This window comes from Dipodomys ordii, unplaced genomic scaffold (assembly GCF_000151885.1).
Source record: "Dipodomys ordii isolate 6190 unplaced genomic scaffold, Dord_2.0 Scaffold66, whole genome shotgun sequence".
Classification (NCBI taxonomy): domain Eukaryota; kingdom Metazoa; phylum Chordata; class Mammalia; order Rodentia; family Heteromyidae; genus Dipodomys; species Dipodomys ordii.
In genome coordinates this window covers 5,509,865-5,535,740 of record NW_012267282.1, presented here as the reverse complement: position 1 = coordinate 5,535,740, position 25,876 = coordinate 5,509,865, and the positions used below count along the sequence as shown (strand labels likewise).

The window sequence follows — 25,876 nt, the reverse complement described above, 5'->3', positions numbered from 1 at the left end:
ATCAAGTAAGGCCTCTTTGAGTAGGTGGCATTCTGCCTGAGGCATGAAGGAAGATCTGGGCAGAGTCCCAGATGGAGGTCTTGGGCCCCAAGAGGTAGAGTTCACTGGAGATGTGGGACCAGCGAGGAAATGGGAGAGGAGGGAGGGCAGGGACTGAGCTGCTCCACCCTCTAGCACCCTGAATATGTGAAAGAAACTAATCAGGAGTGTGGTCTGTCACTGTGGCTGAGGCTGAGATGCAGGAACGTGAATCTCAAGAAGGTTGCCAGTCATGGTCCACCCTGCGAGGAAGTCAAGGAAAGCGTTTGGGTTTCTCTGGTTCAGTAGTGAGTAGCTGCTCACTTGGGAGTGGGACTGAGAGGCCAGACAAGATGGGAAGAAGCAACATTTTCTCTCTCATAGATCTCTTTTCTGCTGCCATCTGGCAATGTGCGGACAGCCCTTTAGGTTTGTTCCTGCCGGTGCTTTCTCTGGCCTCTTGTCTGCTACCAGCATTTCCTTTGGGACTCACTTTCTGTGGGCTTTACAGAGGATCCCACCTCACCGGACTCTCATTCCCTCTTGTCTCCATGCGCCTCAATAGGCCAATTGTGCCTGCCTTCCCAGCACGATGAGTTTCTAGGACCTGTTCAAATGACAGAACTTCAGCCTATGAGGCACTTGCAATAGAGCTGGGACATTTGACAGTGGAAGTGGGGAAAGGGAGGTATGCTCATAGACACAGAGGATTTGCTAAGATGCACAGGTGTGTGAAATCTGAACACAGAGAAGAAAGTTGATGTAGGAGAAATGTTGATCAGGAGGAAGGGACAGAAGCAAGCCTAGGACTTAAGGTGGAAGAGGAAAATTAGCCTTAAATTATGTGAGGCAAGATGCTTTTTCCTTTTTTTTTTTTTCGGTCCGGTCATGGGGCCTGAACGCTGGGCCTGGGCGCTGTCCCTCAGCTCTTCAGCTCAAGAGCTAGCGCTCTACCGCTTGAGCCACAGCGCCACTTCTGGCTTTTTTCTTTTTGCTTATGTGGTGCTGAGGAATCGAACCCAGGGCCTCAGGCATGCAAGGCAAGCGCCCTACCACTGAGCCACCTTTCCAGCCCCAAGATGCTTCTTCCTGGGAAAGCAAGAAGGGCAAGTATGAGAGTGGATTTAAAGATCCTAGAGTTGGAGGAATGAGAGGGAAAAGCTATAGGACACGGTCTGCATGTTTTTAGGCAGTAAGGATAGCAATGGAAGAAGAACAAGAACAAGGAGAGGAAGGTAGGGTGCTAAGGGCAGGCCCCACACTGGCAGCGCCACTCCAGAGATGGGAAAGGCTCCGGTGACAAATGAGATGGCTACCAGGCCTGAGCAGGGTGCACTTGAGGTTGGCGTGCACTTTTAGCCAGGTCTGCCTTGCTCCAGTATTAGCCTGCCAGTGTCCAAGCAGCTGGAGTGAATATTAACTACTGTTCATCGAGAGTTTGGATTTTAGCCACCAATTATAGTTCAAGAAGACATCAATCTCACAGTTGTCCTCACAGTAACTCAAAGCCTGATTGATTTGTTTTCCTCTGTCTTCCTGGTAACTGTCAGAGGCCACGATTAGTGAGTTCTGACTGTGAAATGCAGTCTAAGGAATTTTAATCAACTACTTTTCAGAGAGCCTATTAAATCCAGCTGATTACATTCAGAATAATCTGGGCTGTTGTGACAAATGACAGATCTCAAACAGTGTAGCCTGTAGTCACCTATAGAGCATGGAAGTTTTGAGGGCTATGCCCACTCAGGTGCAATTTTAGAAATGTTAAGCAACCAGGTCACAGTAATATTCTCAAGTAGAAATTTGCCACCTAATTGGAAACAGGTATCACTTCAGAAGCTCTTGCACTTTAAATCTTAGGTTGAAAATGGGGTACTTGTAGCCAACCCGCTTCAGGAACGCACGATCCTCATGAGGAAAGAGGGCGAGTCTGCCAAGAGCATTAATGAGATGCTTCTGAGCAGGCTGTCTCGGTACAGAGCCTCCCCATCGGCAACGCTTGCGGCCCTGACTGGCTCCACCATCTCTAACACACTGAAGGAGGACCAAGCGGGTATGATGCCATGTGCACCCCAGGACAGCTTCCTTGGATGCTCATGTTCAGCTACTTTTTTGGGGGTGGGAGTGTGGGGGGGTGGTTATGCTTGTCCTGGAGCTTGATATCAGAATCTGTCCCTGAGCTTAAAGCTAATGCTTTATCACTTGGGCCACAGCTCTACTTCCAGTCTCTTTTGGTGCTTACGTGGAGATAAGAGTCTCACAGACTTTCCTGGCCAGGCTGGTTTTGAACAATGATCCTCGGATCTCAGCCCCCTGAATAGTGATGATTATATGTATGAGCCACTGGTGTTTGGCTCAGCTGCTTTGTGTTTGTGTGTGCATTGCTTCTGGTGCTTAAATTTGGGGCCTAGGTGCTGTCTTTGAGCTTTTTTGCTTAGGGCTAGCACTCTTCTTCCAGCTTTTTGATGGTTAATTGGAGATAAGAGTCTCATTGATTTTTCCGCCTGGCTTTGAGCCGCAGTCCTCAGATCTTACATTCCCACGTAGCTGGAATGACAAGCACATGCTACCACACCCAGCTGTTGGTTGAGAAGGATCCTCATGAACTTTTCCCCTGGGTTGGCCTCAAATTATGATCCTCCTAATCTCAACCTTCTCCATTGATCGCTAGGATGAGAGGCATGATCCACTCTGCCTGTGTCTAATCTGGGGATACCTGTTTTAAGTTTGGGTCTCCTTTATGATACACTAGTCTTTCTGATATTTTCACTTAGCATTTTCATTTTTTTCTCCAGCAAATACTAGCTGTGGGCTACCTCTGAAGATGCTGCGGAAGACACCCATCTACACCTGTGGCACATACTTGGTGATGCTGGTGCCACCTCCAGGAGGATCAGGCAGCTCTGCCACACGCTCTCTTTTTGGTGGAACAAGCGGTTTGTCATCTTTAAAAAGTAAGTGCATTTTAGTTGTACTTTTCCTAATTTACCTGAAACTTAAGACTTCCCTATTTATTATTTTAAACTTACTCTGCTAAATAGTTGTTTGGGATAGTTCTCTGATAGCAACCTAAAATAATAATTATAATGTTGTTATAGCCTGGGAGCTACTTTTATTTTTGATTTTTGGTGCTAGGGATTGAACCAGGACCTGTGCTGCTAGGCAAATGCTCTACACTCAAGCTGCATCCCCCAGGGGCTGGGAAGGTGGCTCAGTGGTAGAGTGCTTGCCTTGCATGCATGAGGCGCTGGGTTCGATTCCTCAGTACCACATAAGCCGAAAAGGCTGGAAGTGGCGCTTTGGCTCAAGTGATAGGGTGCTAGCCTTGATCTGAAGAGCTGAGGGACAGCGCTCAGGCCCAGAAGTTCAGGCCCCATGACCGACAAAAGAACAAAAACAAAAACTCCATCCCCCAGCCCAAAATACAATTTTTATAGATGGCATAATATTATAAACTGCCACTCTATAAGATTACTAGAAATAGTAATCAGCTTAGTGAAGTTTTAGTAAAGAAAGAAATAATGTATTTACTGGTGATATGGAAAGAGTTCTGCTGACTGATAAAATTGTGAAACTATTAAATAAATATATAAAAAACTATACAAAGTGGGGGCTAGGAAGGTGGCTCAGTGATAGAATGCTTGCCTTGCATGCATGAGTCCCTGAGTTTGATTCCTCAGTACCACATTAAGCAGAAAAAGCTGGAGGTGGCACGGTGGCTCAAGTGGTAAAGTGCTTGCCTTGAGCTAAAGAGCTGAGGGACAGTGCCCAGGCCCAGAGTTCAGGCCCCCAAAAACAACAAAAAACAAAAACTATGCAAAGTATAAAACAACAACATGGGAAGGAAGTAATACATGTAAAATTTATTAATGTTTTCTAAATGTAATATATTGATAATGATTTTTATGGAAGAGGGGACACACTAACATCACTAAATCAGCATAATTTTGGCTTCACAGTAGCCAAATAATTAAATGAAATAAAATATACAGTCTTTTGGAACTATCATTTTATTCCTTTTTAACTTTAGGGACATCATTAAACCTTTATTTTTTCTTGAAACTTTTTTAGGCACATGATATTAAAACGTTCTAGAGTTAGTTTACTTCATTGTATTTCCCAGTATTTCATAATGTCCTCTTAAAATAATTTTTCTAGCAGTAATTCCTTGAAAGGGTTTTATTTCACATTTAGATTTTAGAAAAGTATTTCTTGCCCTCACCAAAGCCTTAGATAAATTTGACCTCAGCAGTTGAGGCAGTGTCAGCATCAGTACAGCCAGTGTCGGCTGTCTCAGCTTGCTGCATATGCTCAAACCTCTGCTGTTCCTGACCGGCCTCACATTCTCTCTGCCTTTCCAATCAAGTTGGTTGGACTTTATCTCAATGCTTTTTTTTCTGCTATCAGTTCATATCCATATCCCCTTAAGTCTCTAAGGTAGAGTAACTCATGCAAATTTACCACTAGCTTTTTTATTTTTCTTTAAGTATTATTAATAGCTTTACTGAGATCTAGCTTACATACAGAATTAATCCTTTTAAAACGTATAGTTCAGTGGATTTAAATATGTTCACAAATTTGAGGCTTACATCCCTCACCACTGTCTGTATATCACCTCCAAAATGAGGCCCTACACTCCTTAGTGGTCATTCACCCCACCACTGAATCCCTGGCATTCACCTATCTTTTTTTTTTTTGGTGTGTTGTGGAGCTTAAACTCAGGGTTGGGAACTGTCCCTGAGCTCTTTTGCTCAAGGCTAGCACTCTACCACTTCGAACCACAGTGCCATTTCTGGTTTTCTGGTAGGTAATTGGAGATAAGTGTTTCACAGACTTTCCTGCCTGGGCTGGCTTCAAACCATGATCCTCAAATGTCAGCCTCCTAAGTAGCTAGAATTATAGGCATGAGTCATGAGTACCCAGCATCATCCATTTATCTTTTTCTGCTTCTGGATTTTCTTGTTCTGGACTTCCATACAAATGCAATTAGCAGTGTGTGTGTGTGTGTGTGTGTGTGTGTGTGTGTGTGTGTGTGTGTGTGTGTGTGTGTGTCTGTGTGTCTGTGTGTCTGTGTGTGTGTCTGTGTGTGTGTCTGTGTCTGTGTCTGTGTGTGTGTGTGTGTGTGTGTGTGTGTGTGTGTGTGTGTGTGTCTGTGTGTCTGTGTGTCTGTGTGTCTGTGTGTGTGTCTGTGTCTGTGTCTGTGTCTGTGTCTGTGTCTGTGTGTCTGTGTGTCTGTGTGTCTGTGTGTGTGTCTGTGTGTCTGTGTGTGTGTCTGTGTCTGTGTGTCTGTGTGTGTGTGTGTCTGTGTGTGTCTGTGTGTCTGGCTTTTTCCCCCTTAGCATTGTTTCCTCCAGTAGCAATAGTGAGCTTCATTCCTTTTTAAGTTGGAATTAGATTCTGTTGTATGGGATCATCGCTTGTTGAACACTTGAGTTGATTCTTCTTCTGGCTGTTTTGAGTGATGTTGCTGTGGCTGCGGAGGCAGGTTTTCACTTCTCCTGCCTATGTGCACAGGGTGGAATTACCGGGTCCTCTGGTAACTGTGTGACAGTGCTCATTCTTTGAAGGAGCCGCCACATTGTTTTCTAAAGTGGCTGCTTCTTTCTGTTCTCATTGGCAAAGTGAAATGGCCTGGATTTCTCCACTTCCGGCCATCTTTGTGATTTTCCTTTTGGTTTTGTTGCACCTATCCTAATGGTCATAAGAAAGGACCTGGTTGTAGCTTTGTTTTGTGTTTGTCCAATGACTAATAACACTGGGCATACTTTCATGTGTTGAGTGTCTTTGTTTTGGAGGAATATCTATCCAAATGTTTAGTTTGTTTTTGAGTTACTGATCATTAGACTTATTAAACACTTTTTAGTCTCCTTGGTGTTGCTTTTTTTACTCATTTGAAGTTGGCTTTATTTGAGTAAAGCAGGTCTTCATGGTATCGTTCTTTTTGTTGTTGTTGTTGTTCCATTTCCTGAAGTTCATTTTGATAACTATTTTATGTGATCAGAGGCATGTTGTATCTTCATGTTTGTCCCCTAAGAGTATTCTCCTTTGCATGGTGTCATTCTTTTCATGACGATGTATACTCCATTAATTGTATTTTGGCCTGACAAGTCAGTAAATGCTTAAATATCCTCTGGGGCTGGGAATGTGGCTTAGTGGTAAAGTGCTTGCCTAGCATGCTTGAAGCCCCGGGTTCGATTCCTCAGTACCACATACACGGAAAAAACCTGAAGTGGTGTTCAAGTGGCCTTGAGCAAAAGAAGCTCAGGGACAGTGCCCAGGCCCTGAGTTCAAGCTCCAGGGCTGGTAATAATAATAACAACAACAACAACAATAATATAATAATGTGCCCACGTTCCACATTGGTCACTGCAGAGGCTGCTTGCTGTAAGAAGGAAAACTGGTGCTTGCCTTCAGGAGCTTCTCATCTAGTTGAAAATGTGGAAATGGGGACGGAGCTAGTCTCGCTGTGTCATTGCTGGTGGCTCTGGGAGCACATGGATATGCTGCAGGGGCAGAGGGAGGAAGGACCGTGGGTAGCATACAGGAAGGAGGCCGCCTAGAAGTATTCATGTAAGTGGCTGAGTAGAGAAGGCATGTATGTATAGTAAGCTCAATGAGGAGGAAGACTGGGGACCATCATTCTTTTGGTGTGCTGCTGGAACCGCAGAAGCTGCTACGGCTGGGGACACAGGTCAGTGGTGAGCGCTTGCCTGGATACACAGGGCCCTGATTTTCACGTCCAGTACCACAAAAATATATGAATGGATAGATGGATAAAATGGAATGGGAAAGATAGGGAAGAGTATAGTTTAGGGTTTGACTTAGGCTTTCAGTGGTCTTGTGTGTATAGTTTCTGTCTCATTGTTACAACCAATGGACAACCAAAGGGGGTGTTTTTCATAAATGTCTTGTTAAGAGCCTAAAAGTAGTCTGTTGGCTCACTGAACACCTGACCGTTTGTTTCCAAAGTCCTCGCCTCCAGCCTGGTGTATAATATTTCGGATGGTCAGTTCACAAGCCGTGCGGATCTCATAGATGCTGCTGGAAGCTCACTGGGACGTGGTGCTCTTGTACCTGGCTTGGGTAAGAAATGAACGCACATTTCCTTCTGAAAGCCAAGGTGTTAGCAATTTCTCTTGAAATATTTTCCCAATTCCTTGAAATGAAAAAGTTAAAAAACAAAAACCAAAAAAACTGCTCTTTAATTTGAGGAATCAGTATAAGAAATTGTTATGCATAAAATTCTTCACCTAATTAAGGATCATTGAGATCCTGTCCATTAAGTTGTATGGTGATGCTTATAACATTCTTCTCAAAAGTCTGTGCCCTCAAAAAACTTGATTCCTGTGATTTTTAGAAAGTGAACATGTTGCTGTATAGTGGATTTTACCTTTATGCTAGCTACTAGAAAGCTTATATCCAGGTTTTGTTTCTTGTTTATGTTTGTGGGTCCTGTTATTACCTAGTAAGCCACTTAAATTTTTTTTGGAAGCCGATCACAATTAAGAACTGATCATTTTTTATAAGATAATTTCTTTTCACCTGGGAGTTAATTAAATTTAAAAGATAAAATCCTACAAACAGTGCGTGTTTTCTCTTATATCCAGAATCTAGATCGAAAATACATCAGGACGTGATCAATTATACAAGACTCTAGACATTTACATACAGTGAGACCAAAGGAGGATTCCCTTAAGGGAAGAACACAAAGGTGCAATGCCTATGTGTCTCTGATCCTACAAAATAATATGTATTGAAATAAAGTCCCAGAAATGGAAAAAAATTAAAAGTACAATCCTGGCTTCACCCTTTGTTTTTGAGACAGATCTCACTGTGTGGCCCAGGCTGCCTGGGTGCTGGGATTACCACAGCCAGCTAAATCCTGGCTTCTTGCTGGGTCCCAGTCTAGTGCTTGACAGAGTCAATCTGCAGGTTGGGTGTGGTTGTTAGCGTTAGAGGGAATGAATGTTCACCCTTCTGCTCTATACAGGTGCCTGTTATGACACAGTGAACAACATGCTGTGGACGTGCTCGAATGACTACATTGATCAGTGGTGCAACCCCGGGAACCAGGCCTTCCACTACGTGTGCCAGAGACTGGGCGTCAGCCACGTTATCACAGAGCCCAAAGGTCAGGTGCTCTCTTGGTCTTCTGTTAATCTGGCAACCTACAGAGCACCATGTGTGGGACTTGTACCAACAGCCTTCTTTCTTTGAACTTAGAAACCCAAAATCTTTCTTTTCTTTTTCTTTTTTTTTTTTTTTTGTGTGTGGGGGTGGTCCGGTCATGGGGCCTGAACTCTGGGCCTGGGCGCTGTCCCTCAGCTCTTCAGCTCAAGGCTAGTGCTCTATCACTTGAGTCATAGCACCACTTCCGGCTTTTTTCTTTTTGCTTACGTGGTGCTGAGGAATCGAACCCAGGGCCTCATGCATGCAAAGCAAATGCTCTACCACTGAGCCACCTTCCCAGCCCCCAAAATCTTACTTTAACCTGAAGAGATTGGTTAATAGATTAAGTAGAAAAGTGTATAAGTCAACAGAGGTTCTGATGTGGCCTAAAGACTTTTCTTCCTCCTTTCCCTCCCTCCCTTTGTTCTTTCCATCATTGTGTTACTGGGGTTTAAATTCAGTCTTAGGCTTGCTAGACAGGCAATCAACCACTTGAGCCCACATCCATAAGCCATTTTTCAAACCATTTATATAAGGGGATGCTTGTGGATACCCACAGGTTTAGTTGTAGATGTTTCATAGAAGCATTGAGTACTGAGGATGAGCTTTTTATAGGCAGGTGGTTCTACAGTAGGGCACCTGAGGAAGAAGGACATATTTTACGAGTCTTGTTTCCAGCATGGGCTGAGATGCTCCATCACTTTGGAGTTGTGTAACCTAGGGTGACTTCCTTAACCCTCTCTACTTGTGGCTTACCAGCCTGCAAAAAGGGCCTCAGTAGTTTAAGTTTATAACCATGTTGTAAGGTAATGCATGTCCAACATGAGCCATCATCCAGCGTAGAGAGTGGGCCCAATAAGTGGTAACTAAATAGAAATCCCAAGTGTTTTCACCTCACACTCTGGCTTCTCCAGCAGCAGTGATGAAAGTTGGGGGAGTCTGTACCTCGGAGAACCACCAGTGGTGTTTGCTCACGCTTTCTCTTCATCTTCCAGAAGAAGCCATCACCACGAATGAGGTTATCAACCAATTGTTGCACCACGTTGGTGCAATGTGTATCCACCAGCTCAATCTTTTGGCCACCAACCCCAACCTTCCCATCACAAGTGTCCTGGGCAAGCAGCATCCCATCGAAGCGCACCATCTAAGCAGCATTTGTGACATCATGGAGAAGGCCATGGTCAACGGAGACACCTGCATCATACGCTGCATCCTCGTTGTCTTTCAGGTAAATGGACTGTTCTGAAGTATGCTAGACTAAAAAGAACACAACCCTTGCATTCAGCCAGCTGATTTCTACCCGAGATCACACCTTCAGTAGCATCTCTGCTTTTCTATCTTCACCTCTTCTAGTCCTCTGATTAGAATGATGATGTTTCACTGCAGTTAATGGAGTCTTGCTGTACATAGCTTATTGCTGGTAATGTATGTAAAATATATGCTATAATTATACTGTTATACAGTAGGTGACATTGCAGTTAAAAAGCTACCTGGTTATGGGGCTGGGAAGGTGGCTCAGTGGTAGAGTGCTTGCCTTGTATGCATGAGGCCCTGGGTTCGATTCCTCAGCACCACATAAGCAAAAAGCCAGAAGTGGCACTGTGGCTCAAGTGGTAGAGTGCTAGCCTTGAGCTGAAGAGCTGAGGGACAGCGCCCAGGCCCAGAGTTCAGGCCCCACGACTGGAACCCCCCCCCCAAAAAAAATACCTGGTTATATCCTCATAAGTCTAGTTACCATGTGCTTCTTTTAAAGGTTAATTTTATCTCCAATGAAATTGGCATGTTGAGATTCACCCCGTATATATGTTTCTGTAGGTGGTGTTTAAATTTTTCTTCAGCCCACAAAGTGAAAGGAACCGAGACATCATTCGACGGTCAGGATTGCTTCTTTGGCAGTTGTTGATGGCACCCAAAGATCAAATCTGCCCTGAGATTCAGAAGGAGGTCTGCCTTGCCATCAGGTAAACAGCAGGTGGTTCCCTTAGTGCTCCTGCCAGCACTGTACTTCTCTCCGTAATTGGCAGCATGGTCCTCTGGGCCTGCTCTGCAGCTAGGACCCTGTGCACTGGGGATGATTTTATCAGAGGGTTTGTGCTCCACTCTAGTGGACCGAACACATGCCTACATTCTTCATCTAACCTTTTGGATACCCTTTAAATGAATAGTTGTTTTCTTTTCTTTTCTCTCTTTTTTTTTTCTTTTGCTAGTCCTGGGGCTTGAACTCTGGGCCTGGGCGCTGTCCCTGAGCTTCTTTTGCTCAAGGCGAGCATTCTACCACTTGAGTTGCGGCACCACTTGTGTCTTTTTTGAAGTTTATTGGAGATAAAAGACTCACTGAGAGGCTGGGAAGGTGGCTTAGTGGTAGAGCGCTTGCCTTGCATGCATGAGGCCCTGGGTTCGATTCCTCAGCACCACATAAGCAAAAAGAAAAATGCCGGAAGTGGCACTGTGGTTCAAGTTGTAGAGCACTAGCCTTGAGCTGAAGAACTGAGCGACAGCGCCCAGGCCCAGAGTTCAGGCCCCACGACTGGACCAAAAAAAAAAAAAAAAGACTCACTGACTTTCCTTCTCAAGCTGGCTTTGAACCACGATCCTCAGATCTCAGCCATAGCTAGGATTATAGGCATGAACCACCAGCTCCTGGCTGGATAGTTGGGTTCTAAGCTACTGTTCTTACAATGTGAGAGACTGTGGTAGAGGGTTAGGAACAGCTTTGCTCTGCTACTCACTTCCTGGGTCTTGGCTTAATGGTTCTCCATCTTCAGCTGGAGAATGGGCTTAGACATCTTACCTCCTGTGGAACTTTGTGAAGTTCTGTTGCAAGTTAGGATATTGGCTTTCATGAACCTGCTTAAAGCCTAGACTCTCTTGTGAGTTTATGAGTACTATCTAAGTCTATCAACTTTAGGTCCAGTGAACTTTCATCTAAAATCATAACCTTAATGTGACTACCAAGAGCAGGCTGCTTTCTTTTGGGTATTAAAGCCAGTAACTAAATTCTGATGCCATGAGGAAACCTCTGGAGGTGACACACGGCAGTGTCGTTCTTTTCCTTATGGTAAAGATGGATGTTTTATAGGTACATACATATGTCAAATCTATCCAATTGTATACTTTACTATATGCACTTTATTCTGCATCACATTTCAATAAAAGAAGAAAAAGAACTATTGTTTTACTCTCCTTGCAATCCTTTTTGGAAAAGCCAAGGATTAGAAATCCTCTTTCTCAAGTGACTTTTTTGAGGGGCACAATCTGAATGTATGATTGATTTAGCTACACTGGCTTTTCATAGCTTACCAGTTCTCTCTATTTTTCATACAGGGCTTCAAATAAGTTACTTTCTTGGCAATTCACAGATAGCAGCAGAGGGATTTGATTTTTCAAGGAAGTGATTGGATTCAATTTTGTCCATATATTTAGGTTCAAATGCTTTCTTAGTAATAAAGCTTAACCTCATGCTGGGAGTGGGGGACGTAGCTCAGTGGTTGATGATTTATCTAGCATTCTTGAAGTCTTGGGTTTGATCCCTAGCACTGTAGCCAATGAATAAATAAACTGGGTGAAGTGTACCTCAGTGTTACATAACCAGACTGGTGTGCGGGGCCTCACTATGTATCCCAGGCTGCCTTTACACTCAGCATGTTCCTGTCTCACCCTCCCAAGCACTGGGACTAAGGTATGTACTACCATGTTGGTCCATTCTGGCATCTTCAATAGAAATCAAATTGTAAACATTTCAAATTCAAAGCCTCTAGAAAATTTGCTTACAAACTTTTTGGCTTTTCTGTCTTTCAGCTCTGGCCTGAACATCTTGTACCCTGGTGAAACTGAAATCAATAACTTACTTCAGCTGGTCTTAACTGAAGGTAAGAATTACTCTTCAACCCTAGTAGTTTGTCCCTAAGGAAACAACTAGATATCCAGATTACAGTCTTGTTTCCTTCTTATCTGTTAGTCAAAATATTTGAAAACTGTATCTGCACGGATGCAACATTTCAATCACACTGAAAGAGAAACCATGCTTATGTATCTTCAGGCATTGTAAGCCTGTCTCCAAGGCATCATCTGATGTACCTACCTGACTGTAGATGTTTACTTTTTTTTTTTGCCAGTTCTGGGCTTGAACTCAGGGCCTAGGCACTGTTCCTGAGCTTCTTTTGCTCAAGGCTTGCACTCTACCATTTGAGACCTTTTGGCTTTTTCTGTTTATGTGGTACTGAGGAACTGAACCCAGCGCTTCATGCATGCGAGGCAAGCACTCTACCACTAAGCCACATTCCCAGCTTGATGTTTACCATACTTAAAGATAAATGACTTCTTGGTGACTGCTAAACCAGTTCCCCCTTTCCCCACATTAGAACCCAAACTTTAAGGTAACAAACAACAAAAAGACATCCAGTGTTAAAGATGACCAGCATTGACAAACAGCCTTAAGGAATCAGAAATCATGTTTTATAAGGGTCTGGGAAGGTGGGTCAGTGGTAGAGTACTTGCCTTGCATGCCAATGTATACATGAGGCCTTGGGTTCCATTCCTCAGCACCACATAAGCAGAAAAAGCCAGAAGTGGCGGCTCAAGTGGTAGAGTGCTCACCTTGAGCTGAAGAGCTGAGGGACAGCACCCAGGCCCAGAGTTCAGGCCCACGACTAGCCCCCCCCGCCAAAAAAAAAATCATGCTTGATGAAAATCCAGAGGCAGTCACTCTTTGAAGAGGCCAGGATACCCATGCAGAAAGCAGTATAGTTGGCTGGCATATAGTTTTGCTACTGTCGTGTTCGTTTAGGTTGGTGCCTCTAGATTCTAGGCCCACAATCTACCATTTAAAAACTTTGTTTTAAAAAGCATCAGTTTTCTAAGCACTGTCACCAAGGTTGTTCACAGAGCTTTGTTGTGTATTAGGGGAGAGAAACAGCGGACTTGCCCAGCTGCGAGATGTGATCCTCACCAGTTTAGCTGAACAGCTTCAAAATAATCGATTTGGCAGCGATGAGGATGATCATTACAGGTGATGACATGGTGCTAATCACTCACTGCTAGTCTCTTCTTTACCTTCTTCTAAGAGTAATGTCTTCACATTGAAATATGTTTGGCCAGTGTTAGTCTTCATTGTAGCTTATGTGATCATTAGTATGGAGGCCTAAAGCCTGGATAATTGATTACCAAGTAATAAATCCCAGACCTAAAAACCAGTGATAGCACATTTGCCTGGGCAAAAAGTGCTTAGCAGAAGTAGCAGAAGGAAGATTTTTTAGAAATATGCTATCAGGGGGGTGGTGGAAGGGGCAATCCAAAGCTGGGGATGGGGAGGAAGTCTTCTTATTCATAAAGTACTTTGATTAGATGGTTTGGTAGCATTTTGTTTTTATAGGTTTAGTTTAGATAATATATTTAGTTGTTAGCATCATTTCCGAATAAGGAGATTGGCTTGCAGAGTCAATTAATTTTATATCTTTTAAAAATTTATTTCTTGTGTTTGTCATCTTGTACTAGTTGTATCAAATTTACCCTGTGACTAATAAGCCATCAATATTTTATCATTGTATTTTCCTGAAATTGAAAGACTAAATGATGAACTCCTACACTACATTCTGAAGATTGTCGTACGAGAATCTTGTATCTTAATTACCAAGTGCCAAACTGTCTCTAAAGATGATTTTCAAAAGCTCCTTTCAACTGTGCCTGTAAGTAAAGATGTGTTTACTGCAACCAAAATTGCCTCGAGTCCCTGTTTTCACACACACACACACACACACGCACGCACACACGCACGCACGCACACACGCACGCTGATAATAGTTGTCTGACTATATTTGGGGTTTTGTTTGGTGAGGATTTTCTGCCTGTTAATTCAGTGTTACTTTCTAAGCTATTAATGTTTTAAAGAAAGTGATCAAAAGAATATTCAGATCTGGGTACTTGTGGCTCATGCCTGTTATCCTAGCTATTCAGGAGGCTAAGATCTAAGGATCACAGTTCACAGCCAGCCTGAACAGGAAAGTCTGTGAGATGCTCATCTCCAATTAACCACCAGAAACCAGAAATGGAGCTGTTGCTCAAAGTGTTAGGATACTAGTCTTTAGCAAAGGGCTCAGGGGGGGCTGGGATGTAGCTTAGTGGCAAAGCGCTTGCCTAGCAAGATCCCCATTACCAATAAAGAAAAGACAAAAAAAGGACAGTAAAAACAAACAAACAAAGGGCTCAGGGACAGCACCTAGGCCTTGAGTTCAAGTCCCATGACTGGCTAAAAAAAAGAATCTTCAGGGTGTGGGTGGGGTTTTCATATGGAGAGGGGAGGGGAAGAGAAGGAACTGTTAAGGGACAAAAAACCCAAGTGATCATCTAGCTCTAGTGAGGCCTGTGCAGAAGGAGGAAGGAAGGTACTATATCAGAGTCTATATTGGAAGTCATATGCATATAAATAACCTGAGAAACTAACCTGCTCTGTTTTCTGTACTTTTCTTTTTGTTTCCCTATGGGAATCTTATAAAAGCTTGAGGATTACATGAGCCCTGTTCTCAAGAGGGCTCAGTCACTTAAACACCCTTGTTTGTGTTAAAGGCTGCATCTTCCTGCCTGCGCTATCTGATGGCAGTTCAGAATCACCTTCTCAGTAACACTGTTTTGATTAAACCTGATGAGAATGATGACAGTGACAACTCCTTGCAGGGAGAGACATTGAAGGTACAGGTAAACACCGAGCTTTATTTTAAAGATGCTTTCTACCCAGTATGTAAAGCACAGTGTAATGGGCATATTTCTGTGTGGTATGGTGTCAGAATTCACCATGTGAGTTAGAGTCTTCTGAGGAGTGCCAGGCCATTCATCTCATAGATTTTAATGTCATTACAGTGGTTGCCATACTTGTGACTCATGATATGGCATCCACGTGCTCCTGTCAGTCTCTGCGCCTTTGCTTATTGTCATCTTCCTTTGAGAACCATGAAATACACACTCACCAGTGACCTCATCATACCTGGAAGTTTTACACACACACAGAGGAACATAGCATTTTAAATAGTTTTGACATTTGATGGTTTACTATATTTTCTGACCCAAATAACCATTTAAAAGTGATAATCTGCTGGGCGCCAGTGGCCTATGCCTGTAATCCTAGCTACTCAGGAGGCTGAGATCTGAGGATTGCGGTTCAAAGCCAGCTCAGGCAGGAAAGTCCGTGAGACTCTTATCTCCAATTAACCACCAGAATACTGGAAGTAGCACTGTGGCTCAAGTGGTAGAGCACTAGCCTTGAGCTGAAGAGCTGAGGGACAGCGCACAGGCCCAGAGTTCAAGCCCCACTACTGACCAAAAAAAATAAATAAATAAAGATAATTTTCTCTCTTTGTATTGAATAGTTTAATTTCTAAATCTATAGTTCATTTCATTTTCTGTACTTCTTTTAAACTAGCTTCAGTGTGAGCTCAGTCCTTCATTCTCGCCTGACCAGTTAGAAAGCTTAAAGATTTCTGTAGCAGTGCTCAAGGCAGTTGTTTGCATTGTTCTTCAGCATTTCATCTTTGTGGGAAAACTAGAGAAAGTAATCAGAACTTTTTCTTCCTGAAAATGTTGACTTGAACACACTGAAAATTAATCAAAGAAGAACATTTTCTCTCTCTCTCTCACTGATATCATTGTCATTAGTGTGACAGTCATGGTCCAGCTAGTCTGTCAGTTCAGAATTCCTTTAATAATAAACTTATTTAATAATACAAAAAAGAACCCTGGAAATTACCAAGAAATATATACCAGGGTTTTTATTCTATGTGAAAGATTAAACTTTTCAAATTCTTAATTAAATCATGGAGAGAAATATGAAGGCTCTTCACAAAGGCAGAATATAACTTGGTTGTATAGCTTTTCCAGGGAAAAATTTAAGACACATAGACATCACCCAAAGAGTTAATTTGTTTTTTTTTTAAATTAAAAAATAATCGTAAAATAATTACTTATATGATATTAACTAGTGTTTCTTAACACATTTAGTATGTGTATTCCATGAACTCCCCAACAGTCATTTTTAATTTTTAATGGCCTAGAACTGCCTGCTACTTTGAATTATTAAACTTGCTGATTTTCAGTGTAATGAGTTTTGAGACATGAAGAGAAGGTCACTCGTACTGTTTCAGAATGTTGTGGTTTTGTCTCATTTTATTCACCGCCTATACATGCTTTACTGTTCTGTTTTTCTCTTTAGCTGTCCTCATCTACCCAAGGCAGTCTTCCACCTGGACAGTTTCTGGGCTGGCCACCAGGAGCTCTCCTGTGCTGGATGGGATGGGAGCGAGGCCTTTCCTTCTAGGCGTGCATTCGCTCCCAGTGAAATACTACGTATTTCTGGCCTCACCCACCCCTTGGCCTCCCAAATCAGATTGTTGCCTGCCGTCCCAGAGGGGCTCTCTGCTTTGGGTTCACTCTGGCCACCTCATTTCATTTGAGAATGCATCATCAAATACATCATGTTATGTTGTCGCTGTGTTTGGTCATCATAAAACTTCAAAATAATATGCTGTCTTTTCCACCTAGGAGCTAAAGGTCAGTATTTTGGCTCTTGCCACCCAGATCTTGACGGGCTGTGACGAGGTTCTGGAGATGCTACAGCAGGTCACCACTGCCCTCATCCACAGTGACCTGCCCGACCGTGAGCAGAGGTGAGGAGGCAGGCAGGATGGGGCCTGCACCCTTCATCAGGAGAATTGCTGTGAAAGTGAGATCTTTCTGGGTAGAGCATAAAACAGTCTTTTGCTATAGAGAGACATTTCTGTGAGAATAGGCTAGACTAGCCATGTTTCAAAGCCACGAGCAATCAAACTCCTCCTTAATGTGCTTTGAGGTGAGATTGAGCCAATAGCCATGACCTAGGGATTGAAGGGTTCTGGTGACAGCCTCAACTCTGACATTGGGGTCATTTTATTTTTGTCAGTTTAAACTTGGGTCTTATGCTTCCTATACAGAGTCTCTTCCACTTGGGCCATGCCCCCAGGTCTTTTTGCTACAGTTGTTTCCAGATAGGATCTCTCATCTCTTTCTCTCTCTTTTTTTCTCTTTTGGCCTGGGTGGGTGTGGACCACATCCATGCTTCCTGCATAGCTAGGAGTGGCTGCCATGCACCACCATACCCAGTTTATTGATTAATATGGGGTCTTAGAAATTTTTGGGCATAGTTTGCGTCAAACCACAATCTTTCTGGTGTCAGCCTCCTGGGTATCTAGGATCACTATGTGAGCTACTGCACACAACACATTTGGGATTTCTGTCGTCATTCTCAAATTGGCCTTTCTCTTCACTGTCTAGCTTAGCTCCACATTCACTTTAAAGAGGAAGAAGTGATACTCAGCTGCTACACAGAGGTCAGCATTGACATGGCACCTCAAGATTTTACTGTAATTGCCCTTCTCCAGATCCAGGCCTGGCCTTTGTAGTCACCCAGTCCTTCTGGCCTTCCATTGCGATGACTGCCCTGGCTGGTGTTTACAGCTGCATTGTGTGCCATTATGTGATAATCTGGTTAAGAGATATGGAGGAAAAACAATAGTGCAGCATAATTTTCATGCAGACAATAGGCTTTGTATGCCCCCATTTCCTTGATTCTCCCCCACTGGCAGGGGGCTACTGGGGGCAGGGCTGAGAAGTGTATAACCCAGACTCGCTTTGTGCCAGGGCTGCTTAGGACATGTAGCATCCACCCGTGGTTTGTAGAAGGAGTGGAGCGTAAAAGGACAGGCTGAGACTGCCATCTGTTTCTGTTGGCACCAGTGTCCTCAGTGCCCTAGGAGATTTTATACTTTAATTCTTCTAGTGAATATTAAAGACAAAAATCTGCCTCCTTAAGGTAGTCAGAATTGCAGAGATTGAAAGTGGAATAGTACTTGCTAGGGTAGAGTTTAAGTTTTATAAGATGAAGCATTACAGAGATAGATGTTGGTGGTTTGCATATCTAAAATGTGTACTTTAAAAATGGTTGGGCCGGGCGCTGGTGGCTCATGCCTCTAATCCTAGCTACCCAGGAGGCTGAGATTTGAGGATTGCAGTTCAAAGCCAGCTCAGGCAAGAAAGTCCATGAGAAGCCAGGCGCCAGTGGCTTATGCCTGTAATCCTAGCTACTCAGGAAGCTGAGATCTGAGGATAGCGGGTCAAAGCCAGCCCGGGCAGGAAAGTTCATGAGACTTATCTCCAATAAACCGCTAGAAAACTGGAAGTGGTGCTGTGGCTCAAGCGGTAGAACGCTCGCCTTGAGCTGAAGAGCACACGGACAGCGCCCAAACCTAGAGTTCAAGCCCCACGACTGACAAAAAAGAAAAAAAAAGAAAGTCTGTGAGACTTATCTCCAGTTAAGGACCTGAAAACCAGAAGTGGTGCTGTGACTCAAAGTGGTAGAGCACTAGCCTTGAGCTGAAGAGCTCAGGGATAGTGTGCAGGCCCAGAGTTCACGGGCCCCGTGACCAACAAAAAGGAAAAAAATATGGAGGCTGGGAATGTGGCTTAGTGGTAGAGTGCTTACCTAGCACACATGAAGCCCTGGGTTCAATTCCTTGGTACCATATAAACAGAAAAGGCCGGAAGTGGCACTGTGGCTCAAGTGGTAGAGCGCTAGCCTTCAGCATAGAGATGCTCAAGGACAGTGAACAGGCCCTGAGTTCAAGCCCCCGGCTGGGGAAAAAATGGTTAAGAGGATAAATTTTGCCACAATAAAAACAAGTGGGAAAACCCGATGGGGCCTACTTCTGTGGCCTATAGGAGCCTCCATTGCTACAGGCAGGAGAGAATTTCACAACTATGGGCAAGACTCAGAAAGACATATGTAGGGACAAGAAGAACCTGGGGACCGCTTTGCTTTTCAGGATGCATTTGTAAAGTGTGTTTTGGCCCTGCCCAGGTTGGAGGGGTAATCCATGAATAGCTCTGTCTCCCTTCCTCAGTGGTAAGAGGTGGGAAATTGTGGGAGAGTGGCTACAGCTACAAGTATTGCACTATATTTGTCAGCATAGACAATGTTGATTTCCTCTCTTTATGTCAGGACACTGCTTAGGATATGCACTTTCTTGAACTTGTAGGTTGAAAGGCTTGGAACAAGTCACCAAGGCCACGATGCTTGGTCACCTCCTCCCAGTGTTGCTGACCTCCCTGATGCACCCCAATCTGCAGACCCTGACCATGGCGGATGCCCTGATGCCTCAGCTTGTACAGCTGGTGCTCTACACCAGTCAGGTGGGACCTGCGGGCCTCTGACCCGCTCTCGGGTCTGCCTGTGCCTTTCAGAAACCAAGAAAAGGGGGCTATGTCCCCCAAACAGACTGGACTGTTCAGGGAACAGGTGTTGCTTGTTTGTTGGAGCAAATTACTGGCTAGTCTTTCAGCAAGTGGTGATCTAGTCAGCTATAAAAGTGTAAATTAATATGTAAAGCCACTGAAACCTGGGCAGTTGAAAGTAGTAAGATGAATGTGGTCCCTCTCAGATTAAGGCAGATGACCTTGGGTGACCTTAGTAGCAAAGCATTTCTTACTGACAAAGAGCATACTGGGATTGTAAACGATGACTGTAATGAGAATTGTAAGTTGGTCTCTTGTGCATCCAGGTTACCTACAGTAAGCACTTTAAGACACACATATGGTTTTGTGTTTCAGACGGCTCTGCTGCTTAAAACTCAGTGTCCGGTTTTTGCTGAGGTGGGCTGTTCGCCATGTGGCTCTTCAGACCAGAAGTGTAGGCTGTTCCCAGACGAGAGGTAATGCTGGTCCTTTCCGTCTTCTGTCCTTTTACAACGCTGATTTTCAGCAAGGTTGATCAAACTGGCATAAAATTTTACAGATAACTACAACTATTTTATAAATATATGGTAGGATCAGGTTAGAATAAATTGCCCTGTGAATCAAATGATTAGTTTGAAATTGACTTGAAACTCTCATATACTAATGGTAGGAATATAATAAAATATTAGGGCTTAAGCAAATAGTTTGACAGGGTATTTTTCCCTTCACATTTTTTTTTTTTTTGTCAGTAGTGGGGCTTGAACTCTGAGCCTGAGTGCTGTCCCTCAGCTTTTCAGCTCAAGGCTAGCACTCTACCACTTGAGCCACAGCACCACTTCTGGTTTTCTGGTGGTTTATTGTTAATAAGAGTTTCAGGAATCTCCTGCTTGGGCTGTCTTTCAACTGTGATTGTCAGATTTTAGCCTCCTGAGTAGCTAAGATATATGTGTGAGCCACCGGCGCCTGGCTCCACATTTTTTTTTTTTATTAGCATTGATTAGTTATACAAGAGGAGTTCAGCTGGGTGCTGGTGGCTCACACCTGTAATCCTAACTACACAGGAGGGTGAGATCTGAGAATAATGGTTTAAAGCCAGCCTGGGCAGGAAAGTCCATGAGACTCTTATTCCAATAAAGCACTAGAAAAAAAAATGGAAATGGTGCTGTGGCTCAAATGGTAGAGCGCTTGCGTTGAGCTGAAGAATGCAAAGACAGTGCCCAAGCCCAGAATTCAAGCCCCACAACCGACAAAAAAGGGGGGGGCTGGGAAGATGGCTCAGTGGTAGAGTGCTTGCCTCGCATGCATAAGGCCCTGGGTTCGATTCCTCAGCACCACATAACCAGGAAAGGCCGGAAAGGCACTATGGCTCAAGTGGTAGAGTGCTAGCCTTGAGCTGAAGAGCTGAGGGACAGCGCCCAGGCCCAGGGTTCAGGCCCCACGACTGGACCCCCCAAAAAGTTATTTATACGCCTACCATATGACCCAGCTATAGTTTTTTGTTAGTTTGTAAATTTCAGACCTGAAGGTTTATAATGGCTTTAGCCATTATAAACTGGAAAGAACCCAGTGTCCCTTAGCAGGGGGAATGGAAAACTGTGGGCTGTCCCAGAAGAGGCTTCTCCCCAGCAGCAAAACACAGTCCGTGGGCAAACAGCACATTGGGTGGACTCAGAGTACTTGCACTGGGAGAAAGAAGCCAGTCACACACCGCAGATCCCTTTATATCAACCTCTAGAAAATGCAGACTGCTATCCAGTGATTGCCCCAGGGAACAAGGGCAGGTGGCAGAGGGAAAGAAGGAAACTTTGTGGCTCTATGCAAATATCAAAACTTGCCAGGTTGCATGTTGTAAATGTTTGCAGTGTATTATTTATCTGTTTCATTCAAGATTGGTCAGAAGGGATTTTCCAGGTTTAGCTATGTATGCAGCGAGTTGTTGCACTGAGGAAAACTTGTATCTGTGCCATCCAAAGCCCCTGTAACTTTACAAAGCCCCTGTGGCTTTACATTTTATTTTTTTGAAATCCAATGTAGCAGCTGCATTGTTAGTCGGTGCAGCTCTGAACCACTGGAGTTGAAAGAAAACAGGAGGTCAAAGCCACCAGGCTCGGGTTTTAGGAGTTTGCATTCTGAGGCACGTTAGAGGGCTCAAAGGCACCTTCTGCTAGTGAAAATCCCAGCAGGAATGAGTGACATAGAATTGGGGAGTTTTTGGCATCTGGTGCTTGAACACCCACCAAAGGGACTTTCACAGGGAAGTAAGCCTACAGGGTTTGGAAAGATGCCAATCTTAAAGATTCTTTACCATCTCTCTTCCCCCCCCACCCCCCAGTAACCTTACAGGAAAGTTAGTGAGGTCTCCTGTAAATCAAGCAGACTTCTCCATAGGAAAAAAAGGGGGAAATCCAAACATATATTATGTTTATGTATGCTAAAGTTATATATTACCATGTAAGTAATGTAGTACCTAAGAACTAATGAAAACAGTGTTCCTGGGTGCTCCATGGAAAATGGAACGTGCTATTTTGCACCATTTGCTTTTACTTGCTGCTGAGCCATTCCACTGTTCCTCCTCCGCTTGTAGAGTGCTGGAGGAGAAGGAAGAGCCAGGCTTCCTCACTGGGTTAAAGATTCCTGCCCCATGGGCTGCTGGGAAGACCGTGGAAACAGTTCACCCCGTCAGAGACAACTATAAGTTTAAAGAGACCGTCCATATTCCTGGAGCTCGCTGCCTGTACCTGAGATTTGACAGCAGGTGCTCTTCACAGTATGACTATGACAAAGTAAGCAAGAGTAGATTATATTGCTACCGCTCTAGTGAATTCCCTTCTTAGTGCTTCTTATTTTTCTTTGCTGCTGGCCACCAGTCCTGACTTATTTCTGTCTGCAGATAGCTCTGAGGAGGACTTTCCTCACATAGTGCCTTGAAGGGTCGTGCTTGAGGGAGTTAAGGAGCACCACCTCTGCAGTCTCAGAGCAATGTTCCGATGACATGTTGAAAGAGCATACCTTTGTGACAAGCTTTCAACAGCTCAGTTCTGAGTCAAGGGACAATTGCCTTCTATTCTGCTGACTTCCTGCCTTCCCTCTTGGGACGCTGGTAGATATGTGATAGCCATTCATCTAGGAAGGTCTCGCTGCCCAATTCCGGGGACTGCTCATATATCTTGGGGAGAAGGTGGGCTTCTAGAATTTGCTAGAATCTGGAGCATGTGCACACACAAACACACACACACACACACACACTCACACACTCACATTCATTCTTGTTCTTCTTTACCATTGCTAGGTAGATTTTCAGAAAGAGTGGTTTCCAATTAGTACCTTAACAGTTCTCAAGAAAAAAGAAGTATCTGAGGGCTGAAGTCTTGTTTCCTGCTGTTAATTGTGTATCATAGACGAGCATATGGACCTGAGGAAAGACAATGAAAGTGGGATATATAACATGACAAAGGCTGAAGGATTAGCTGATGACACTACTACAAAAAGCTCTGAGTCACATGTTACCTCTGTACCTGTAAACTGGGCAGATGGCCCTAATTCCCACTCACCAGGAGAGGCTTTTAGGTTAAAAATGACACTGGCAGTTCACACCTATAATCCTAGCTACTCAGGAGACTTGAGATTCAGAGGATCAATGTTCAAGGCCAGTTTCAACAGAAAAGTTCAAGAGAGTCCATCTCCAAAGTAACCAGCTAAATTAAGCTGGGCTGAAGGTACAACTCAAGTGGTTGAGTGCTAGCCAGTCAAGCAAGCCAGCAAGCTTGATTGATTGTGTCAAACCCTGGCACCAGCAAAAAAGAAAAGAACTTCTTAACTATGTCTGCCATGAGATGGTGTAACACATGACTGGAATTTGCAGAACCTCTCCCCACTATCTTTTAGGACGGTCAGGAGTCCCAGATGCCTGGAGAGGTTTTAGGCTTGTCCCCAGGACTCTTCTTAGCTAGAAGCAAGAAATAAAAAAGATGGTCTTTGGTAGGCCTTAAAAAAATATATATATATGTATATTTATATATTATGTAAATGTATATATCATATAAATATACTTTATATGCTTTATAAATATATTTATGTACTGTTATATAAATATATTTTATGTATTATATAAATATATTTATATATTAAAAAATTATATCCAATGGCATCAGCCTAGCCTGCTCCATGGCTCCTGGCATTTACTTAGCGACACCATTTCCTAGGTTCAGGTAAAGTGACTATTTAATATGACAATGGAAGGTGCCCACTCCACTTTGTATCATTTGATTTCTTCTATAAAAAGAATAATTTGCATCTTCTTATGTGCTCTAAGTTACACCATGATGGACATTGATGTACATTATAAGGCACAAAGGCTCCAGACATATTGGAAGTACATTTACTTTCCAGTGCTCCCTTGCTGGTGTCAGCCTAAGGTCCAGAAAGGATCGGAAATCATCCTGATAAGCATCCAAGCCTAGAGATGTAAATGCAGTGCAGTCATCAGACTTTAGTTTTTCTCTGGAACTCCGTGAATGCGAAGTGAGCTGTCAGTGTTCCACCTCCATTTAGAAAGCCAGGTGATTTCTTTATGGAAGAAAGCACTGACATGTGAAAATGGACCCAGGAAGAAACAGACTCCTTTCTAGCCTATGTTTGTGTCACGTTCTTACACCATTAGGCATATTATAAGAATATATGGCTTGTTTTCAATTTGTTGCATTTTTTAAAATTCTTATTTCTTCATTGGAGGGTTTTTTTTTTTTTGGTGCTTTTATTTTGTTGTGTTGGATATTAACCATCTGCCTATCTGTATGTGCACATTTTATTAAATTTGGGGTCAAATTCTATTACTAGTGAATCATATGTAATTAATTAGGATTAAAATAGCTATTTGAAAAATGTATATGCATAACTGAATTAAATTTTACTGCCAACAATACTTGATAATATAAAAATACAGCTTTTAATTTTTATCATTATTATTTGTCTGTGGCTGTCCCATTAATGCCAATGGCTGATGGCCTCTGAACTAGAATTAGTTAGGACATATTAGTTATGTTGTAATAATACCAATGCCTGGTTATAAATGTGTTTTTAAACAAATATTTTTGCAGCCTTTTTATTGGTAGATGTTGTTTTTGTTTTTCTTTTACAGTCTAACAGTCTATTTTCTGTTTTGAAGTTGGTGATATACGCGGGGCCTAACACAAACAGTAGGAAGGTTGCTGAATATGGAGGCAATACTCTGGGATATGGCAGCCGTAGTGTCTTAGGAACTGGTTGGCCGAAGGACTTGGTGAAGGTATGGTATCCAGTCACAATTGCCTTCTAGAAAGCAAAGGTGAATTTAGGTTCATCGTGGCCTGGGCACTAACCATATTGCCAGGAAGCACTGGCCACATCAGCCTTGATAGAAAAGGGGCTATTTTGCCAGACCTTTGAACTCCTTCCATTCAAAATGACTCCCCCCATGTGTAGGAAGCCAGACCCCTGTGCATTTCAGAGCTGGGTCCCCTGCACTGGCCCCTGCTTGCAGAGTGTGTCATGGCTCTGCCTTCCCCTCCATGGAAAGGGCTACTAGTTCTCCAGACTCCTTCATGACAGACCACTAGCCTAGAACCACACAGCACTGTTGCAACTTACAAATATTGAGTTAGGTAAGTTAATTATTCAAGTGAATTTGGGCCATTGGAGGTAGCTATAATCCCTGCTCAAACTGATGGGATTAAGGCCATGATTTATATATAGGCTCTTCAGCTACTTCTTGGTATCTAGAATGTGACATGAGCTCAAAAACCCCTTACCCCCACAGTGTATTCAAAGTCTGTTTCCTGAGGACATAGGGAAACAGACTTTCTGTTTATTGTGTATAGGATGCGGCATCTTTAATTCTGTCCAGGGTGTGATCTGACGATATCTAAATCTGGGCAGCACATGCTGATTGTCCTCTGATTGGCTGCCTTGTGTTCTTACCCATGGACCTGGTTCTGCAGTGTGGAGCATGCCCTCCAGCATCACGTTCTTCCGAAGGACTGGCCACTTGCCCAGTGATACAGTGAGGGAAGAGGCAAAGGGAGTGAAAAAGGAATAGAACGAGGAGTTTACTTGATTGATCTTCATTCTGATCCAGTCATGGCCCATTTCACAGATGCCTCAACCCAAAAGCTATCTGGTCAGGAGAGACACCTGAAAGATCGGTGTCTAAATGAAAAGGGATGAAATTTGAATGCAAAAGCAAGTGAGAGGTGCTGGGTGCAGTGGCTCAGGCCAGTAACCCCAACTACTCTGGAGGAAATGGGTAGGATCAAACTTCAAGTTTAGCTGGGGCAAAGCAGCAAGTTAGCAATCTTAACTAGTAGTTGGGTGTGGTGTCATACGCCTGTCATCCCAGTAGTGTGGGAAGCATAAATAGGAGGATTGTAGTTCAGGCTGACCCAGGCATAAACATAGGACCCTATCC

General features: G+C 43.5%; 1 protein-coding gene across 2 annotated transcripts in view; it reads left to right on the top strand.

Moving 5' to 3' along the window:
* The window catches only part of Hectd4 (HECT domain containing E3 ubiquitin protein ligase 4), a 101,513-nt gene that overhangs the window by 16,128 nt on the left and 59,509 nt on the right, over positions 1-25,876 (top strand). The window contains exons 7-21 of one of the 2 annotated variants that reach the window (XM_013023120.1): positions 1,876-2,068; positions 2,811-2,969; positions 6,985-7,098; positions 8,006-8,146; positions 9,180-9,412; positions 10,000-10,145; positions 11,983-12,053; positions 13,087-13,192; positions 13,748-13,868; positions 14,746-14,868; positions 16,711-16,835; positions 19,239-19,392; positions 19,810-19,910; positions 22,019-22,217; positions 24,599-24,718. In XM_013023120.1, coding sequence (XP_012878574.1) covers positions 1,876-2,068; positions 2,811-2,969; positions 6,985-7,098; positions 8,006-8,146; positions 9,180-9,412; positions 10,000-10,145; positions 11,983-12,053; positions 13,087-13,192; positions 13,748-13,868; positions 14,746-14,868; positions 16,711-16,835; positions 19,239-19,392; positions 19,810-19,910; positions 22,019-22,217; positions 24,599-24,718 — 2,106 coding nt within the window. Of the gene's footprint in view, positions 1-1,875; positions 2,069-2,810; positions 2,970-6,984; positions 7,099-8,005; positions 8,147-9,179; positions 9,413-9,999; positions 10,146-11,982; positions 12,054-13,086; positions 13,193-13,747; positions 13,869-14,745; positions 14,875-16,710; positions 16,836-19,238; positions 19,393-19,809; positions 19,911-22,018; positions 22,218-24,598; positions 24,719-25,876 lie in introns of both variants that reach the window. The other variant, XM_013023118.1, reaches the window with a different exon arrangement.